Source organism: Parasteatoda tepidariorum, chromosome 4, assembly GCF_982258835.1.
Source record: "Parasteatoda tepidariorum strain Cologne lab strain chromosome 4, Ptep-v5.0, whole genome shotgun sequence".
Classification (NCBI taxonomy): domain Eukaryota; kingdom Metazoa; phylum Arthropoda; class Arachnida; order Araneae; family Theridiidae; genus Parasteatoda; species Parasteatoda tepidariorum.
Genome location: NC_141758.1, coordinates 6,627,984 through 6,645,452, shown reverse-complemented (window position 1 = coordinate 6,645,452; position 17,469 = coordinate 6,627,984). Strand labels below are relative to the sequence as shown.

At 31.4% G+C, this 17,469-nt stretch overlaps 1 protein-coding gene across 1 annotated transcript; it reads right to left on the bottom strand.

Moving 5' to 3' along the window:
- Positions 1 to 4,423: 4,423 nt before the first annotated feature.
- LOC107450870 (uncharacterized) lies at positions 4,424 to 13,178 on the bottom strand. The gene is made up of 2 exons (XM_016066793.5): positions 12,180 to 13,178; positions 4,424 to 5,397 (listed from the first exon to the last, which is right to left on the bottom strand). Exons 1-2 carry the CDS (start codon positions 13,007 to 13,009, stop codon positions 4,770 to 4,772), a joined length of 1,458 nt encoding a protein of 485 aa, XP_015922279.3. The 5' UTR covers positions 13,010 to 13,178; the 3' UTR covers positions 4,424 to 4,769.
- Between the last annotated feature and the right edge of the window lie 4,291 nt (positions 13,179 to 17,469).

The window sequence follows — 17,469 nt, the reverse complement described above, 5'->3', positions numbered from 1 at the left end:
TTTTTTTCTTCCTCAATGACCACTCGATTGACACTTGTCATTCAGGGAAGATTTGTTAGCCACTATTTCAGTGGCACCCTATTTGGTGGACCAACGTATTTCTCACCGTATGAATAGATAGCGCAGAGAACGATAGAACATCCATGCCTTGTTTGGGATTCGAACCAAGGACCTTTCATATGCGAGGTCAGCCATCACCTCCTACATCAGAAAGCCTCCACACGGTTTCTTATAAGTAGTCTGCGCAGATTATTTAAAAAGCGAACCACTTGTGCGCATGAACCCAAATTCTATTTTAAAAGTTCTCGAGAGAAATTTATCATATATATTTGAGAATTGAATCTGTAGTGGTTGGCAAGTGAATAAAACTAACCAATTACTTTCATAAATTAAATACATTTTGAGACACATATTTGCTACCACATTCAAATTTTTAATGGATTTCATATTAAATGGTTCTTTTACTAATTGGTTTACCTTTATAGTGGTCTGATCAGACTACCTACAAAAATCCGTGTGGAGGCTTTCAGTTATAGGAGGCGTTGGGTCTGCTCCCTGACAACTACACAGCGTTTTATTAAAAGTCAATCAATTATTAATAATTTAAAAACATGTTGCAAGCATAAAAGTTATGTTTTCCAGAAAATTTAGTTAAAATTTGATATTTTTAAAAGCCTTCATGTTTACTAATTTCACTCAAAGAAATAACTTTAATTAACAAAATAAATTATTAAAAAGACACCAAAAGCAGTTTTCCAAATGTTATTATTAGTGTATCTTAACTCCTGGGATCTTTTTATTATTATTTTTTTTAACTTCCTTCATTAACCAAATTTGCTAGACTAGCAGTTATCTTTGGTCTTATCTTAAATGACACATTTTTTCAGGATATTGAAATAGTAAATCCACAGGCTGCTGAAAAGAAAGGTAGCGAATCTGCCAAATACTTCTCAAATACATCTGCCTTCATTTAAAGTGGAGAGAAAATGAATTCCAATATCATGTTCAATTGTATGTAATTGTATGCCAGTAGTTTTAAAGTAAACTTGTATAGAAAAACTTCATTACTTGCTTCATATACTTATAACATATTTAAAATAATACAATATATATTATGCTTCACGATTGTCTTAGATGGTATAACAAAAATTACACGAAAATAATTGTATAAAATAAGTTTCTGTTTTCTTATTAAAAATTATTAAAATTCTCCTTCAAATCACTTTTCTAGGTTAAAAGTTTTGAATGAATTATATTTTCAAATAATTTCAATTCAAATAGGGAACTTTCTTAAAATTAGCATTTCAAAAATGCTTCTTTTTTTTAAAATTACTAATAATATTTTTAAATTTACACTATATGTGTACTTAATTTACTAAGATTACTTATAGTAAAAAATTATTTAAAAAAATTTATTAAAAAAAATGATGGAGTTAGGGCACATAAGACCGTCTAGAAGTAATTATGCATCCCCACTTCACATGGTCCCAAAAACGGGAACTGCAGTGCAAACACTGCAGTGGAGGCCAGTTGGTGATTTTAGGGCACTAAATGTACAAACGGTGAAGGAAAAATATCCCATTTCTTGTGTAGCTGATTTCACATCTGAACTGCATGGCTCCAAAATTTTCAGTCACATTGACTTAGTAAAGGCCTATCACCAGATTCCAATTAACCCTGATGACATTCATAAAACGGCCATTTGTACACCTTTAGGACTATTCGAAAGTACACGCATGCAGTTCGGACTGAGCAACGCAGCAGCTATATTCCAAAGATTTATTGACGAAGTCACTAGAGATTTAACTAATATTTATGCATTTATCGACGACATATTAATCGCGTCTAAAAATCATAATGAACATATACAAAACCTTTAGAATTTATTTGCAAGATTAGAACAATATGGTCTTTGTATCAATGTCGAAAAATGTACATTCAGTAAAAATTCTTTAAATTTCTTAGGCTTTAAATTAACAGAATTAGGAATCGAACCTCTACCCGATCGCGTACAATGCATATTAGAATTTCCTCAACCTCCCAATTTAACACAAATTCGCAGATTTTTAGGCATAATTTTTTAATTTCTATCGCAGATTCATCCCAAAAGCCGCCGATATCCTTAATCTTTTAATACAATTTTTAGAAGGAAATAAAACAAAAAGAAAAATCATTCTAAGGTCAAAAATGAGCCATTAAAATGGAATGAAAACGCAGAAAAATCCTTCTTAAAGGCAAAGGAAGCAATCGCGCAGGCAACCCTCTTAAAACACTCTATTCCTGGTGCAAACTTAAGTTTATGGGTTGACGCATCGGATTTTGCAATAGGGGGTTCATTAATGCAACTTTCAGAGGGGAAATGGGAGCCTTTAGCTTTTTACTCGATGAAATTAAATAATTCTAAAAAAAAAATGGTCAATCTATGACCGCGAGTTATTTTCTATTTATTCGGCAATAAAAAAATTCAAACACAGGTTAGAGGGTAGAGAATTTCAAAATATATACTGATCAAAAACCACTAATTTATGCATTCAAACAAAATCCGGATAAATGTTCCTCTAGACAACTACGCCATTTAGATTTTATATCTCAATATTCAACTGACCTTAGACATGTACAGGGATCCACAAATATAGTAGACGACACACTTTCGCGTATAGAATTAAATTCAATTACTAAATCGAATTTTCTAAATTTTCACGATCTGGCGAAGGCTCAACAAACTGATGCAGAAATCCAAGATTTTCCTCAAAATAAACATTCTTCTCTTGATCTTGAACTCAAACCATGTCAAAATACAGACACTGACTTAATATGCGACATTTCAAATGGTTTTCCACGTCCATTCGTCCCGGCAACATTTCGAAGACAAATTTTCGAACTCTCGCATGGCATATCACATCCTGGTATTACAGCTACTACTAAGCTCATCTGTGCCAGATGTGTTTGGCCAAATATGAAGAAAAATATAAAAGAATGGGTGAAATGCTGTGAACCTTGTCAGCTTTCTAAAATTCAAAGACACACCAAAGCTCCTCTAGGAACATTCATTTTACCCGATGCTCGATTTCAACAAATACACATCGGCATTGTAGGCCCGTTACCTTCATCTGATGGCTACAGCTACTTATTAACAATGATCTATAGAATTTCAAGATGGCCTGAAGCCATACCGATTGTGGACATGCAAGCCAAAACCATCTGTCGTGCAATTTTCCACACTTGGATATCTCGATTCGGATGCCCTTCGATAATTACAACAGATCAAGGTTCTCAGATGCGATCATCTTTATATCGTGAATTTTCCGGAATGTTGGGTACAAACCGAATTCGTACGAAAGCATACCATCCCATTTCAAATGGCATTGTGGAAAGATTTCACCGTTACTTAAAATCATCAATAAAAGTGCATGAAAACTCACAGTGGACAGAAGTACTTCCAGTAGTCCTTTTAGGAATCTGTAAAGGAGGATATGAACGCATCGTGTGCCGAACTGGTATACGGAACAACTTTTCAACTTCCAAGAGACATGCTAGAAACATCTATCATTCCACCATGTGATAACATTTTTGTTGATCGTCTTAGAAACACCATGCGTGAATTGAATCCAATTGCCACATCTGCGCATGGACGAAGTACATTTTACGTTAATCCCTCACAAAGCACTTGTTCTCACGTGTTTTTAAGAGTGGATTGTGTAAAACCTCCCTTATGTCAACCCTATACAGGTCCACATAAGGTTTTGAAACAGTCAGCTAAAAACCTTACAATTCAATTAAATGGTAGGCAATCTACTGTGTCCATAGACTGTGTAAAGCCAGCATATTTGATTCCTACTACAGAGAAGGTTGAATCAAACTTACGGGTTGTAAAACCTGGAATTTCCAAATCCTTACGTACAGAAAAAAAATCATTCTCCCAAGGAACCCGACAACATTGTGACTAGGTCTGGAAGACATGTACACTTTCCAGCAAAACTGGCAACTTATGTTTGTTATTAACATTATTAACTAAGCATAAGGTTGTTTAGTATAAAATATTATTTATCAATGATGTAAATAGTGTAATATTTAAAATTTTATTTGAAATATTATGTCGTTTCAGAGTAAAATCCTCTGTCACTGGGGGGATAATCTGTAGTATTATTCTTAATCGATAATGAATCGATTAAGCAAGCTGGTTATAAATCATTTCTTGTATGTTGCATGGCAACAGCCTGGATGAAAAATAGAACAGCTATGGTGAATAAATATTTGCTAACCTTCTGAATTAGTCTATCCTGTATTAAAGTGATAAAACAACACTTCACCATTATTCTACCATTCTCTTACTCATTGCAGTAAATGTATCCCTGCGAGCTGGAATCTAAGTTTTATTTGCTGTCAAACATGATATTTCAGTAAATAAGCAACAGGGACTATATCCATGGTAAGCAGGTTAAAACTTCATTGATAAATAAAACAAAGCAACAGCAAAATTGTTTTCATAATCCCTTACAACTTTTTTTAAAAAAAATATTTAATGAATATACAGAAAATGTATTACATATCTTACATAAACGTAATGTATAATGGTTGCATTTAATACCTTGCATCTCCGCAACCTTTCTTAAATTATTACATGAGAATTTACCACAAATGTGACTCTTTTACAGGAAATGCATTACATATCTTAAATAAACACAATGTATAATAGTTGCATTTAATACCTAGCATCTCCGCAACCTTTCCTAAATTAATACAGGGGAAGTTACTATAGGTGTGACTCCTTAGGACGCTCTTATGTTGCTATTACTGTTCCAGTCATATGGATTGTTACCACAGTCTGTCAACAACAAATAATTTTTAATTCCATCCGGGATATTAAGCAAATGAACACTTTTTGGAAGTAGGAAATTTTTTGCCAAAGGTAGGCGGATGGTACACCTGCATAAATGCTGCAAACTTCTTGGTGAACTGACAGGGCTATCTCCGCCTAATACAACTTCTTTGAACCACTGCCAGGCTTTGATGACTGTCGCAGCCTGCGGCGTACGTTCTACGTGATGTATTTTTGAATCACTTACAATTGGATCCATAGTCAATGTCTTTCTATACATGGCTTCAGCAGCGGGGGTGTCTGGGTAATCTTTGGATGTGCGGTAGAGGTTATAAGGTCTGTCACAATTTCTGTCAAACACAAACATCACTTGAATAGGCTCTCTCAAATAATATGTCACATCCTTTTCTGTAATGTACGGTTCAGGAATGGATGCCCACAATAGCTTCAGAACAAACGTTGCCTCATCAGAAGTGTGTCTGTCTGATTGACGTTTTAGGAACAAACGAGCCATTTGAGTTAAGCGGAGGCTTCTGTGTCCATAGACAGGCATTTTAGGATCTTCATTTATCAGCATACTAAAGAATAAAAGATAAACAATTTATAGCAACAATATTCATACACGTAATTTTAATGTAAGTTACGTTATGGTTAACTCCTTCTAATATATTGTATATATATACATACATATATTAGCCGCGATGACTCCCTTCCAAATGAGGTACGTGGGAACATGTTATTTTGCGCAATTATAAATTAGACTTATCAGCCTGTTATTTATAAAATATCGAAATGAAGCTTTTTTTAGCTCTATTTGTCTAATAAAAAACGCATGGATTGAAATTTGAGACATTTATTTTGGTAAAAGCGTATTATTTTGCATTACTGCAAAGCCTCTGATGCAAATTTTTTTGCATTATCTCGCGCATTTATCTCTTGAATATTTTAAATCGGTGATTCGGCAATCGCCAAAATGTCTATCGCGAACCACAAGCAGCTCGTGTGGGCATTTTTGGCAGATCCCCTTGGCGCTCCGGTTGACTAACCTTAAATTTTTCACTGAGCTACTGTACCAAAGAGTATTTTTCATTTTATTTATTTCTTCCTTTTTTTTAATGTTGGTAATTCACAGAAGAATTTACTGTAGCTCAGAAGCTGTATTAGTTTGGCGACCATTGTTATTAATGCATCACAAATTTTTTGCCGAAAATTCATATTCACCTGTGGATTCCGGTTCTTGATCCTCAATATATGAAAAGATGGGCGTCTGGTAAAGTTAACTCTCAAATTCCCGGTCTAAATCTTAAAAATCTAATAAATCGAAAATAAAATTTTTTAAAATTAACAGCCAAAAAAATTTTGTCTACGAAGTTAAATAAAACTAACTTGAAAAAGTTAAATAAAAATAATTGTCAATTAAAAATGCATCTTAATTACCAATAAATTTATAATTATTAATAATTGATTACTATCAGTTTGACATTTTTGAAAGTTTAATTTTGCTTAAAGCATTTTTAGCTGAATAATTTATAATAGTCAATGCTGCTAGCAGTTGATGAAATCGGAAAAAAAGAAAAAAAGAAATTGGAAACAAAAGAATCGGTTGATTAAGTGAAGTGGTTATACGACGTATAAGAATTTCGAAAATCCGCAGTTTTGCTGAAATTTTTTCATTTATTATATTCAGGAAAATCTTTTACTTCTGCTCCCCCCCCCCTTCATTGTGATCATTTAAGGCATCACTGTTGGCATTACTTTTTAAATCTTCCATTTTGGTAGAATAAACCAAGGAACAAAACAATAGAATAAACCAAATTTGGTAGAATAAGCTAAATAAATTATTCTACCAAAATGGAAGAGTTTTATCCTTAATGTTATATGTGAACTGAGACTTCTTATCACTACTTTAACAAAGAATCAGGAAACGTTACGCAAAAACATAGATTTCTTTTAAAACTCCAATATCTTTTTTCAAAAATAATCAATATTTTAAAATAAATAAATAATCAAAATAATAAATCCTACGAAAAAGGATTTAAAAAATACTATAACTAATGTTTTAGTTCGACAGTTACAACTACTATAAAGTTTCAGCTGCTATAAAGTTCAAAAGCTTTTATTTTATTTTTTATTTATTTTCAAAGCAGGCATATTATGGACAAATACTTAAGCAAAAACGTTATTAAAATATAGCGAATCACTGTTGTGTCATAGTCTGTCGATGAATATGTGTGCTATGGAAATAAGAATGACCCCATTTAAGAGAGGGGAGTTTTTGGTACTTCTTGTTAATAATATTTCTCTATGTTAATAATAATAATTTCTGATGTCCGATAGATGGCACTCTGCGCAGTTATGTAAAAGGATTAATTGAATCCAGTTTCCTCATTGGCACTGTAGTATCATACCTTTTTTGTTATTAAATATATTTTCGATTGCATTGTACATCATATTTAACAACATAGCTGCTTTGGTAAATGGTTGCATAATGAATTTGGTAAATGGTAAGCAACATAGTTGCTTTTTCACCAAATTTTGCGCTTTCAGTTCGGCAGTATGTCGGTATTGCAGATAAAGTTCGATAAACAAATTTGTAAACTAAAATCCATATTAATAAAAATGTTACAAAAAAATATGCAAGAAAATTTTAGCATATATTTTGAAAAGAGGCGAGGAGTGGGGGAAGAAGGGGAGGGCCCCAAAACGACTATGCATAGGGCTTACGAAAGGTATAATCCGGCTGTGGGTGCCCGGCATATTCTACTTCATTGTTAAAGGTTCAGTGCCACTGTTCGGTGTTCATTTACATTACGTTCTCTTGCCGTAACATCTCCCTAAGTGAAATAATTCAACCTCGTCACCGACAATCAACCAGACGATGGGTGAGAGGGTTACTTTACATAGACAAACTTAAACTATACGCGTACCTTAAAGCATCAAAACGAGTTTGATTGCAGAAGGAAAGAGAGAGGAGTTGAAAATGAATTCTTACCATTCCCACCACGTTCCTTTATTCTATCAAATTTGGTTTTGACATTTTAAGTTTGCCTTCCTCATTAATGATTAGTTAGATTTTGATAGAATTTTTTTCAAAAAGAAATTTGAGCTTGAATGTGTTTAGTTTTTCCATTCATTTTGAAAAGAATATTATAAAAATGTATTAAGAGAATGCTATACCGGGGAAAAAAATTTCCGTGGTTTCTCTTTTAATTACATGAGTCATTTAAAATTTTAGGCAATGACATGATATTTTAGTTCTAAAGCTTCTTAGCAATGCTGATGTTCTAGTAATATGTCAAAGAAGTATGAAGTATGTCCAAATGACGTCAATGTAAAATAAAGAACATTTTAGTGACAAAAACGATATAGTTGCTTCTGTGAATATCCGAAATATTTGAAATTTTAATGACAAAAACCATAAGAGTGCAGAGAAAAATGTAAACATATTTATTGCAAAATATATATGCTACCGTGAATGGCCGAAATAAAGAGAATGTCGACTTTTAACCGGTGAATGTCAACAACCACATAGTTGCTTCAGTGAATGTCCGAAATATTTGTAATTTTAGTGACAAAAATAAGAGTATAGTGAAAAATGTAAACATATTTATTTTGCAAAATATATATGTTACCGTTAAGGACCGAAATAAAGAGAATGTCGACTTTCAAACGGTGAATGTCAACAATCACATAGTTGTTTCAGTGAATGTCCGAAATATTTGTTATTTTAGTGACAAAAACAATAAGAGTGTAGTGAAAAATATAATCATATTTATTGCAAAATATATATGTTACTGTTAATGACCGAAATAAAGAGAATGTCGACTTTCAACCGGTGAATGTCACCAATCACATAGTTGCTTCTGTGAATGTCCGAAATATTTGTTATTTTAGTGACAAAAACCATAAGAGTGTAGTGAAAAATGAAAACATATTTATCGCAAAATATATATGTCACCTTTAATGACCGAAATAAAGAGAATGTCGACTTTCAACCGGTGAATGTCAACAATCACATAGTTGCTTCAGTGAATGTCCGAAATATTTGTTATTTTAGTGACAAAAACAATAAGAGTGTAGTGAAAAATGTAAACATATTTATTGCAAAATATATATGTTACCGTTAATGACCGAAATAAAGAGAATGTCGACTTTCAACCGGTGAATGTCAACAATCACATAGTTGCTTCTGTGAATGTCCGAAATATTTGTTATTTTAGTGACAAAAACCATAAGAGTGTAGTGAAAAATGTAAACATATTTATCGCAAAATATATATGTTACCGTTAATGACCGAAATAAAGAGAATGTCGACTTTCAACCGGTGAATGTCAACAATCACATAGTTGCTTCTGTGAATGTCCAAAATATTTGTTATTTTAGTGACAAAAACCATAAGAGTGTAGTGAAAAATGTAAACATATTTATCGCAAAATATATATGTTACCGTTAATGACCGAAATAAAGAGAATGTCGACTTTCAACCGGTGAATGTCAACAATCACATAGTTGCTTCAGTGAATGTCCGAAATATTTGTTATATCTGATTTGGGAAACTCTCTCTTTTTCTTACATAAATGTTAATTGTCTAAAATCATTAAAATTGTCCAATTAAATATGAACCTTATTAATTATAAACTTCTTTAAATTATCTGGCATAATAATACCTTGCGCACATTCATTTTCGGGCCAATCCTTGGAATCTAACAAATCAAGCACGCCTCAGTACCCCAGTAGAAATGCGCTATGAAACAAAATTCCTATAATAACCCTTTTACCTATATTTGCTCTACTGTTTTCATATTTTGTGATTCTGGCAATTTTATTAAGATAATATTTTAAATCATTCTTGAAAGTTTTCCCGCATGTGTAAATTCATTTAAATTTACTCCTCGCTTTATAGATTTAGTTTTATGCTTCTGTTTTTTTTTCTTAACATTTTATTTATTGTTTTTTACGTAATATTTATAATTTTATAAATTCTATTTTGTTTCAAAAAATTTTTTGAGTGCTCCTCACACTATTGTATTGATATATTTTGCTTTGGCTATATATACAATATTAGAAAGTGCTCCTTCTTGTGGATGTAATCGTGTGAGCTAATAAAGGAATTATATAATTTTTTCCCGGATTTTTCTTAAAAAATCTTTTTTTTAAATTTATTTTTTTTTTAATTATATTATTCTATTTTAATAACTTCCTTCCTCTCTTTTCAATATTCTGTAATTTTTTCAACATTTTCGGTTATAAATAATGAAAATTATAATATTTTTTTAGAATAATTTATGTGCATAAAATCATATATAAAACATAAAAATTATCTTAGGATAACTAATTTTTATAATTGTGTAGAAAAATGTGTGATTCATTTAAAAAATATTCGTCCGCTCTCCTAATATTTTGAGGCTGAAGAATACAGATCAAATATTTCATTTATTCAGAAAAAAAATTTGTGCCTGAATTATTAATCCTTTACACAGAAAGTTGGTTTTAAGATTAAAACCAACCATGTGAAAATCGGATCATTAGATAAAAGTTAATTCAGGGTATTAGGATTAGATATAATAAAAACATCGTAATAACTGTGTTCTAATCTTTCATTTCAAAAAGAGTGTCACCTGTCGGTTCCTCCGAGGTTTTTAATTTTTTAAATCAGTAAATCATCGGCTGAACATCATGTGTAGATTTGGGGGACAAAATTAAACATTGCTTGATTAATGAACTATTGTATGGTAAGTAGGATGCAGATATTAAAAAGTTTTCATTTTTTGTAATTTAAGCATGTAGAATATATATATATATATATATATATATATATATAATATCAAAATATGAAGAAAACATGGAAAATAATTAAATAATAATGAAAAGAGAAGAAAAATTATTGAAATAAAATAACATTAAAAAACATTTATAATTAAAAAATATATTAATAAAAATTCGGGGAAAAAAGATATAATCTCTTCGTCATCTCATACGGTTATATCCGCTAAAAGGAGTGCTTTCTAATATTGCATCAGTATAGCCAAAGCAAAATATAGCAATACAATAGTGTTAGGAGCACTCAAAGGAACTAAAATAAAATAGACACATTAAATAATAAATATCATATAAAAAGGAGGGGGGGGGGGAATTAAGAATGAACAGAACAAAACAAAAAACGAAATCCATAAAGCAAGTAGCCAATTCAAAGTGAACTTACATGAACTGGAAACTTTCAAGAATGCTTTAAAATAATTTCGTTATAAGATTGCCAGATTACAAAATATGATAACAAAAGTTCTAATTGAGCTAGAAGCGTATGTAGAGGGATTTTGTCTCACAACTAGTTCTTACCGCAGTACTGAAGAGCGTTTGATTTGCTGGTTACCAAGGATTTGCCCCCGAAAATGAAATTGTACAAGCTGATAATATTATACTGGATAACTCAAAGAAGTTTATAATTGATAAGGTTGCTATACTATTATTCAATTTTAATGATTTTAGAAAATTAACATTTATTTAAGACAGAGAGAAACATGAATTTGCTTGTTTTGCACAAATTTTTAGCCCGGATTTGCCCCAAATAGATTTGTGCACATGGAAAAAATATAAACCAATAAAGAAGTTTTCGGTAATTTTATCTATAATAACATACAATTAACTCTATTATTTTATATAGAATTTAATTACTTTAGTTGAGAATCCATTGTTTAATCAAATTTTTAAATAGATTGTCTATTTGTTTTTTGCATAAATAAACATTACTACATATTCTTTTAATTCTATTCATTTGATTAAAAATGGTGTTTCAATAGATGCTTTTAGAAACATTAGAGTTCCAAGTAATAAGTTAATTTGTATTAAAAGTAAAATCATATATTTTATCGTATAAATCAACAAAGTAGCCATTTTCTTCTTTTATGATACTCCAATCCAAAAAATTAAAATTAATATTATCATCATGAAAGCAAGATTAATTCCTCGGGGTAAATATTATTTAATAAAATTATCTAATCTTAGTGCTAAAATAAGTTAGCTAACTAGAGATGAAAAATTAGATGCTTGTGGTATTCCATCAATTCAATCGTTTTATTGGAAGTAAAACAATATGAATAAACTTTAAAAATGTTTAATGCCGTATGGTAAAAATTATTCGTTCGCAAGGTTTGCAAAGATATGCACTTTCGTAAAGTTATAATAAATTGGTAGATAATTAAATAGTAAAACTTGAGAAGTATCGAAAATTACGCCCACTTTTTAAAATAGTCACCCAACTAAAGAAAACAAGAGTGACCGGTCACCAACGCTTTTGGCCACAAAAACAAGAGTTAGCTCGTGACCGATCAGCAATGTGTTATTACATAAGTGTTTCACTTACTTTTCACGACAGTCAATTCCTCTCCACTTCAAAATATCCCAATCTTCTTTAGTGTAACTGCTGGTAGCACCGAATGTAACTAAAGTCACAAATTTTGGCAACATGAAGTTGAGGCACAAATCAAAACAATTAAATATTCCGTGTTCCTTTTCATTAAGATGGAATGGCAGTCTTGCAGCAGTCTTCTGAATACTTTCGAATACATACTTTAGATCGAGCACAGATTTGAAAAAGAATTGCTTATGTTCAAGGGTGGAGCACAGCACTTCCATAACGGTGGCCACAAGTAATCCATCGCACTTATATTTCTGAATCATTCTCAAGTAATCTCGTAGTTTGTAAGATAGACTACGAGAGGCTCCCACATGAGACATCAATAATGATTTAGAATAACTGTCAGAATACAACTGAAAAGCTCTCAAGGAAAGTTTAATAGCGAGTGCTACAAACATGGAGCATTCGTGACGATGATGGTATTCGAACAACAAATCAATGACCCACGGCAATCTCTCTTCTCGTTTCATCCTCTTCAATCTTTTCTTCACGGAAACGGACATTAAATCTTTGTAATCATCAAAACGGAATAATTTCTTTAAAAGATTCAAAGGCTCTTGTTTAGGCGTGAAACGTCCATTATGCTCGCTCTTGAAAAGTCCATAGCTCAAACACTCTCTCGTGTATTTGGATAAAACACTACGATCATGATCGTGGAAATCCGTGGTCTCGATCGGGTCATCGTTTCCAAAATTTTTGAATCTAAGATCATAACGTTGAAATGCTAAGCTTATTAATTCCTTTTCCTTCGCTGTTATGCAAAAAGATGACGCCATTTTTTTCCTTCTTTTTTTTCGTCGTACTACTTGGATATACGACAACGATCCCTCAGCATGTCAAGGCCAAGGTAACTTTATAGAACACTCCTCGCGCGCACTGGTTTACTTCAAAAATATCAAATATAAAAAACCTGTTTCTCTCGTAGTATTGGGGAACCCCCTCAGTGGGGCAGGGGATAGATAGAGCCTAACCTTTGACCTCTCTCCCTTTCCTTCACTGACTCGATCGGGTGAAAAAGCAACCACATGTTATTTAAATCGCCCATTTTCAAGATGATATCGTTCTGTTTGTTACTGTCGGACTTCTATTTAACGAACTTCCATTTTACGAATTTCTCTATTTTACGAATTTTTTCGATGAACCAAGAACATTTTGGAAATTTCGTCGCAAAATAACTTCCAAATAACGAAGTGAATTTTCTAATTAACGAACTTTTCATTGAGATCCACTTTTCCTATTTTCCAAAATATTTCAACTTGTCCAACATTTCAACTTGTTCCAAACATTTCAAACTTATTAACTCATTTCATGGGGGAAATGACCTTGAATTAATTTTCGAAGCCACTGCTTTATGAAATGTTTTACTGTTTTCTCTAAAATTCATCTTAAAGAAAGCAGTAATTTCTCTTTACCTTTTTGTTTGCATTTCAAATGAAAAACTCAGTTCAAATTAACGAATTTTATGCGTGGCAATTAAACTTAAGAGCGCATGGGGTAATGTATGTTTAAAATTACTTTTATAATAAATGCAACTATAATATTATGCATAAATTCAACCTTTTTTTAGTTGAAAATGCATATAGCATGATAGTGTAACATTGGATAATGTTTTGCTCTATTCTTGCTTCCCTTGCAGATTTTTTTTATGATTAAGATTTATAAATTAAAGAGTAGATACTAAATAAAGTAGATAATAAAGATAGAAGTTTGCAGGATAAAAGTGCTATTTTAATTATGTCTAGTGTTTATGAATTTAAAATCTGTTTAGTGTTTAAGTATTTTAAAAGGTGATTTTCTATTTAACGAATTTTCCATATAACGAACTTATTATCTGGATTTAATGACTTCGTTAAATAGAGATTTGATTGCATAAATAATTATTGTTAATTATAAATTATTATACTTTTGATCATTTAATTTAAGATTTGAACCTCCCTCCGCATGTTGTGGTGAATTGTTTGTTGGAACAATTCACCGCACCGTTTTGTTTGCTGGGAATGAAAGAAAATAAAAATGCAGAATACTCTTTCGATGTATCTCAAAAACTTTGTTATATCAAGAAAAAAATATATATATCTATCCCCTTGGCATTATATATATCCAACTAATGTTAATTTGAATTCCTATGTCGAAGGATTTCTTCTCAAAACCTTATATATAATTTTCTTCCGAAAGAAAAAATGATTTTTTTTTTTTGTTGGTAAGTTCATTGTAAACCCATTCTTTTCTATTTATTAATGCATCATTAATTTGATCTTATTTTTAAATATAAATACATTAAATATATTCTTACTTATAATTTTTGTATTTAGACTTTTAGTCAACTATCATTGCATGCATATTTATTAGGAGTCATTCTTATTTTTCATGACTCTACTTTTTAGAGTCATATTTTAGAATATATTTTTCTACTTTTTAGGATAAATATAAAAGAACCAATTTAAAGAACTTTATTTCATATTTTTTTGAAATATTGAGACTCATAAACTGTTCTACATTTCAAATAATTGCACTTAACTGTATTGTGTTATAATAATACTTTATAACCAGTTACTGCTCGATCCCTGCTGACCGAAGACTCCCCGTGTAGTAAATGGTGAATGGTGCAAGTTAAATCTATCGAGTCACAAAGCCCTCCTTGTTCCTTTAGCAAATCAATACCTCTGGGGGTACTGAAGTGGACATGGATCGTTCTCTGGTTCTGGTCAAAATTACGATCTGTGGATGAATGAATGGATATACAAATGGGTCCACCCTATGTCGTATTCTTGGCCACAGTTGGCTCCACTGGAAAACCAAAACAATCACACCCTTCTCCGCCTTGATTTCCAACAACAGCCAAATATAGGGTACTCACAATCTAGAAAAATTGTACTTAAAATTACTAAAAGATAATTTAATATTATTTTTATAAAATCAGTTTTGAAGCTTTACACGCTATGAGGACCCACAAAATGAGAATATTTTTTAACTGTTATGAATATTTCGAAGTATGTATAGTTTTCAAAATTTAGCTTTCATTTTAAATCAATTTTTCAGGCCGTGCCATATCAGGTCAGTAGATGTTAAAATTGACGAGACTAAAATTTATTTAGTAAAATTGTTATAAAATTTGAACAACTACCACTTATCTAATTAAATAATTACATATATATATTAGAAAATAATCTCCATTACATTAGTACCATACCTGCCAACTTTTAATCTCTTCCATTATCATTTTTCCCAGTGGTATTAAAATGGAATTTAAACTTCAATTTTAAGCAAACAAATACGTTGTATATGAGCAAACTTAAGTTGACAACCATGATAGTAACGCATATTTATACATGTGCTTAATTTTCGTAAGAATAGTGGTGATCAAAATCATTTAAAAATTAAGTTTATAAAAGAAAAAATTTTATATATTTACTACCACTTTAAATATGAAAATAAAATCTTCCGGAAAATCCGGAAGAGTTGGCAGGTATGTAGTACTATCTTTCCTATGTATGTTCCCGTCATGGGATATTTCAAAATGAATGGGAAAAGGGCCATTTAGGCCTTAGATGCCCAGTTCTACAACAACGAAAGAACGAACATTACATTAGTAACAGTCGCCCTAGGGCAGGGATGGCGAACCAATGGCACGCGTGCCATTTATGGCACGCGACACAATATTTTGGGCACTCCACCGATCACAATTGTTGTTACACTATGAATTGTTATTACATAAATGTTATTACGCTATGAAGCATATCTAGCAATTAAATTAAAATTCACAAAAACAAACAAAATAATAAACAATTATTAATAAAAAAATTACAAATTAATACTAAAAAAACAATAAATAATCGTAAAAAACAAGCTAACAATAAATAACTAGCAAAAAAAATCAACAGTCCTGCTTAAACTAACATCTTACAACCTAATATAAGTTATTGGTCATCTAATCTGCAACAACAGAAGTCACACTGATGTGACTTTAAGTTGAATTACGCGTATAACTGAGACATTGCAAAATGTATTTTTTTTTCAATGTAAATAAAGAGTTTTGAGTTGATAGTATTTAGTATTATTATTTTCCCAATAATCACGAAGTCAAAATTATTTGACGGCACGTCTATGACCTCATTTTAAGCAATTTTTTAGAGAAAATGGCACGTTCGTGTATAAAGGTTCGCCACCCCTGCCCTAGGGCATAATATCAGATTAAGAGATCTCGTTCGTTTTAGCTGCTATGTGCAATTGTATACATACTATAAAAATAAAAAAGCAGTTACCAGCAGTGTAAATCTGGTAAGTGCTGATAATTTAATCAATTAGCTAATTAGTTTTACGAAATGATCGGGAGCCGTCATACCCCACATGGTTTCTGGCTTTTCCGAATAATGTCATTTGATGAGGAAGAATTGTGAATGAATAAAAGGGTGATAGTAAAAATACTTTCTATTTCAGAGATAGGTGAGTACTATCGCGTAATTTAACTCCTTGACGCAGAAGGAACACCCCTTATATTTTTTTCTGACGCTCTCATTACAAGAATAAATGTATACACAATACTAATTGAAAATGTATGCATGATTGAAAAATACAAATTGGTATTTTTCAATTATAAAAAGCAGTTGAATAGTTACAAAGAAATATATGTTCAAAATTACAATCTAAATGTGAAGGAATGGGTCCGCCTTATAAACCGGCTGTGACGTGTGTGTGTGACTGTGTGTAAACTTGGTCAAAAATGGCACCACTGAAAAACAAGAAACGCACCCTCTGCCTTGAATATGCTTGGTTACAACAAGCAGTTTTTTCACGCCACTTTGTTCCAGCTATTTCGAGGTGAGGCTTTTGATATGTTCGCGAAATTATCAAAAAATTTGAAAGCTTTATGCCTACTCTATTAAATATTTTGAAAAAAGCGTAGCAGTTGGCAGCCTATGAATGACAGTGAACATATGAGACAATCTAAAGAGTTTTAAATTTTTAAAATGAAGATATAGTCATTTTAAGAAAATACCACCTTTGTCAAAATACAAACTTTTACAGGATTGCCAACTTTCTACGCTTTTTGTAAAAATTTATTCTAGTGATAGCTAAGTTAAAGTTTTAATTTATTATTCATTTAAACTTATTTTCCTCAACACTACACATAAATGATACAAAAGTTCATATGAAACGTTACTTTTATACAACCTTTTCGTGGTGAAGATTTTCAATGGTTGGCTAAATTACTAAAAATTCCGAAAACTTTGGATTT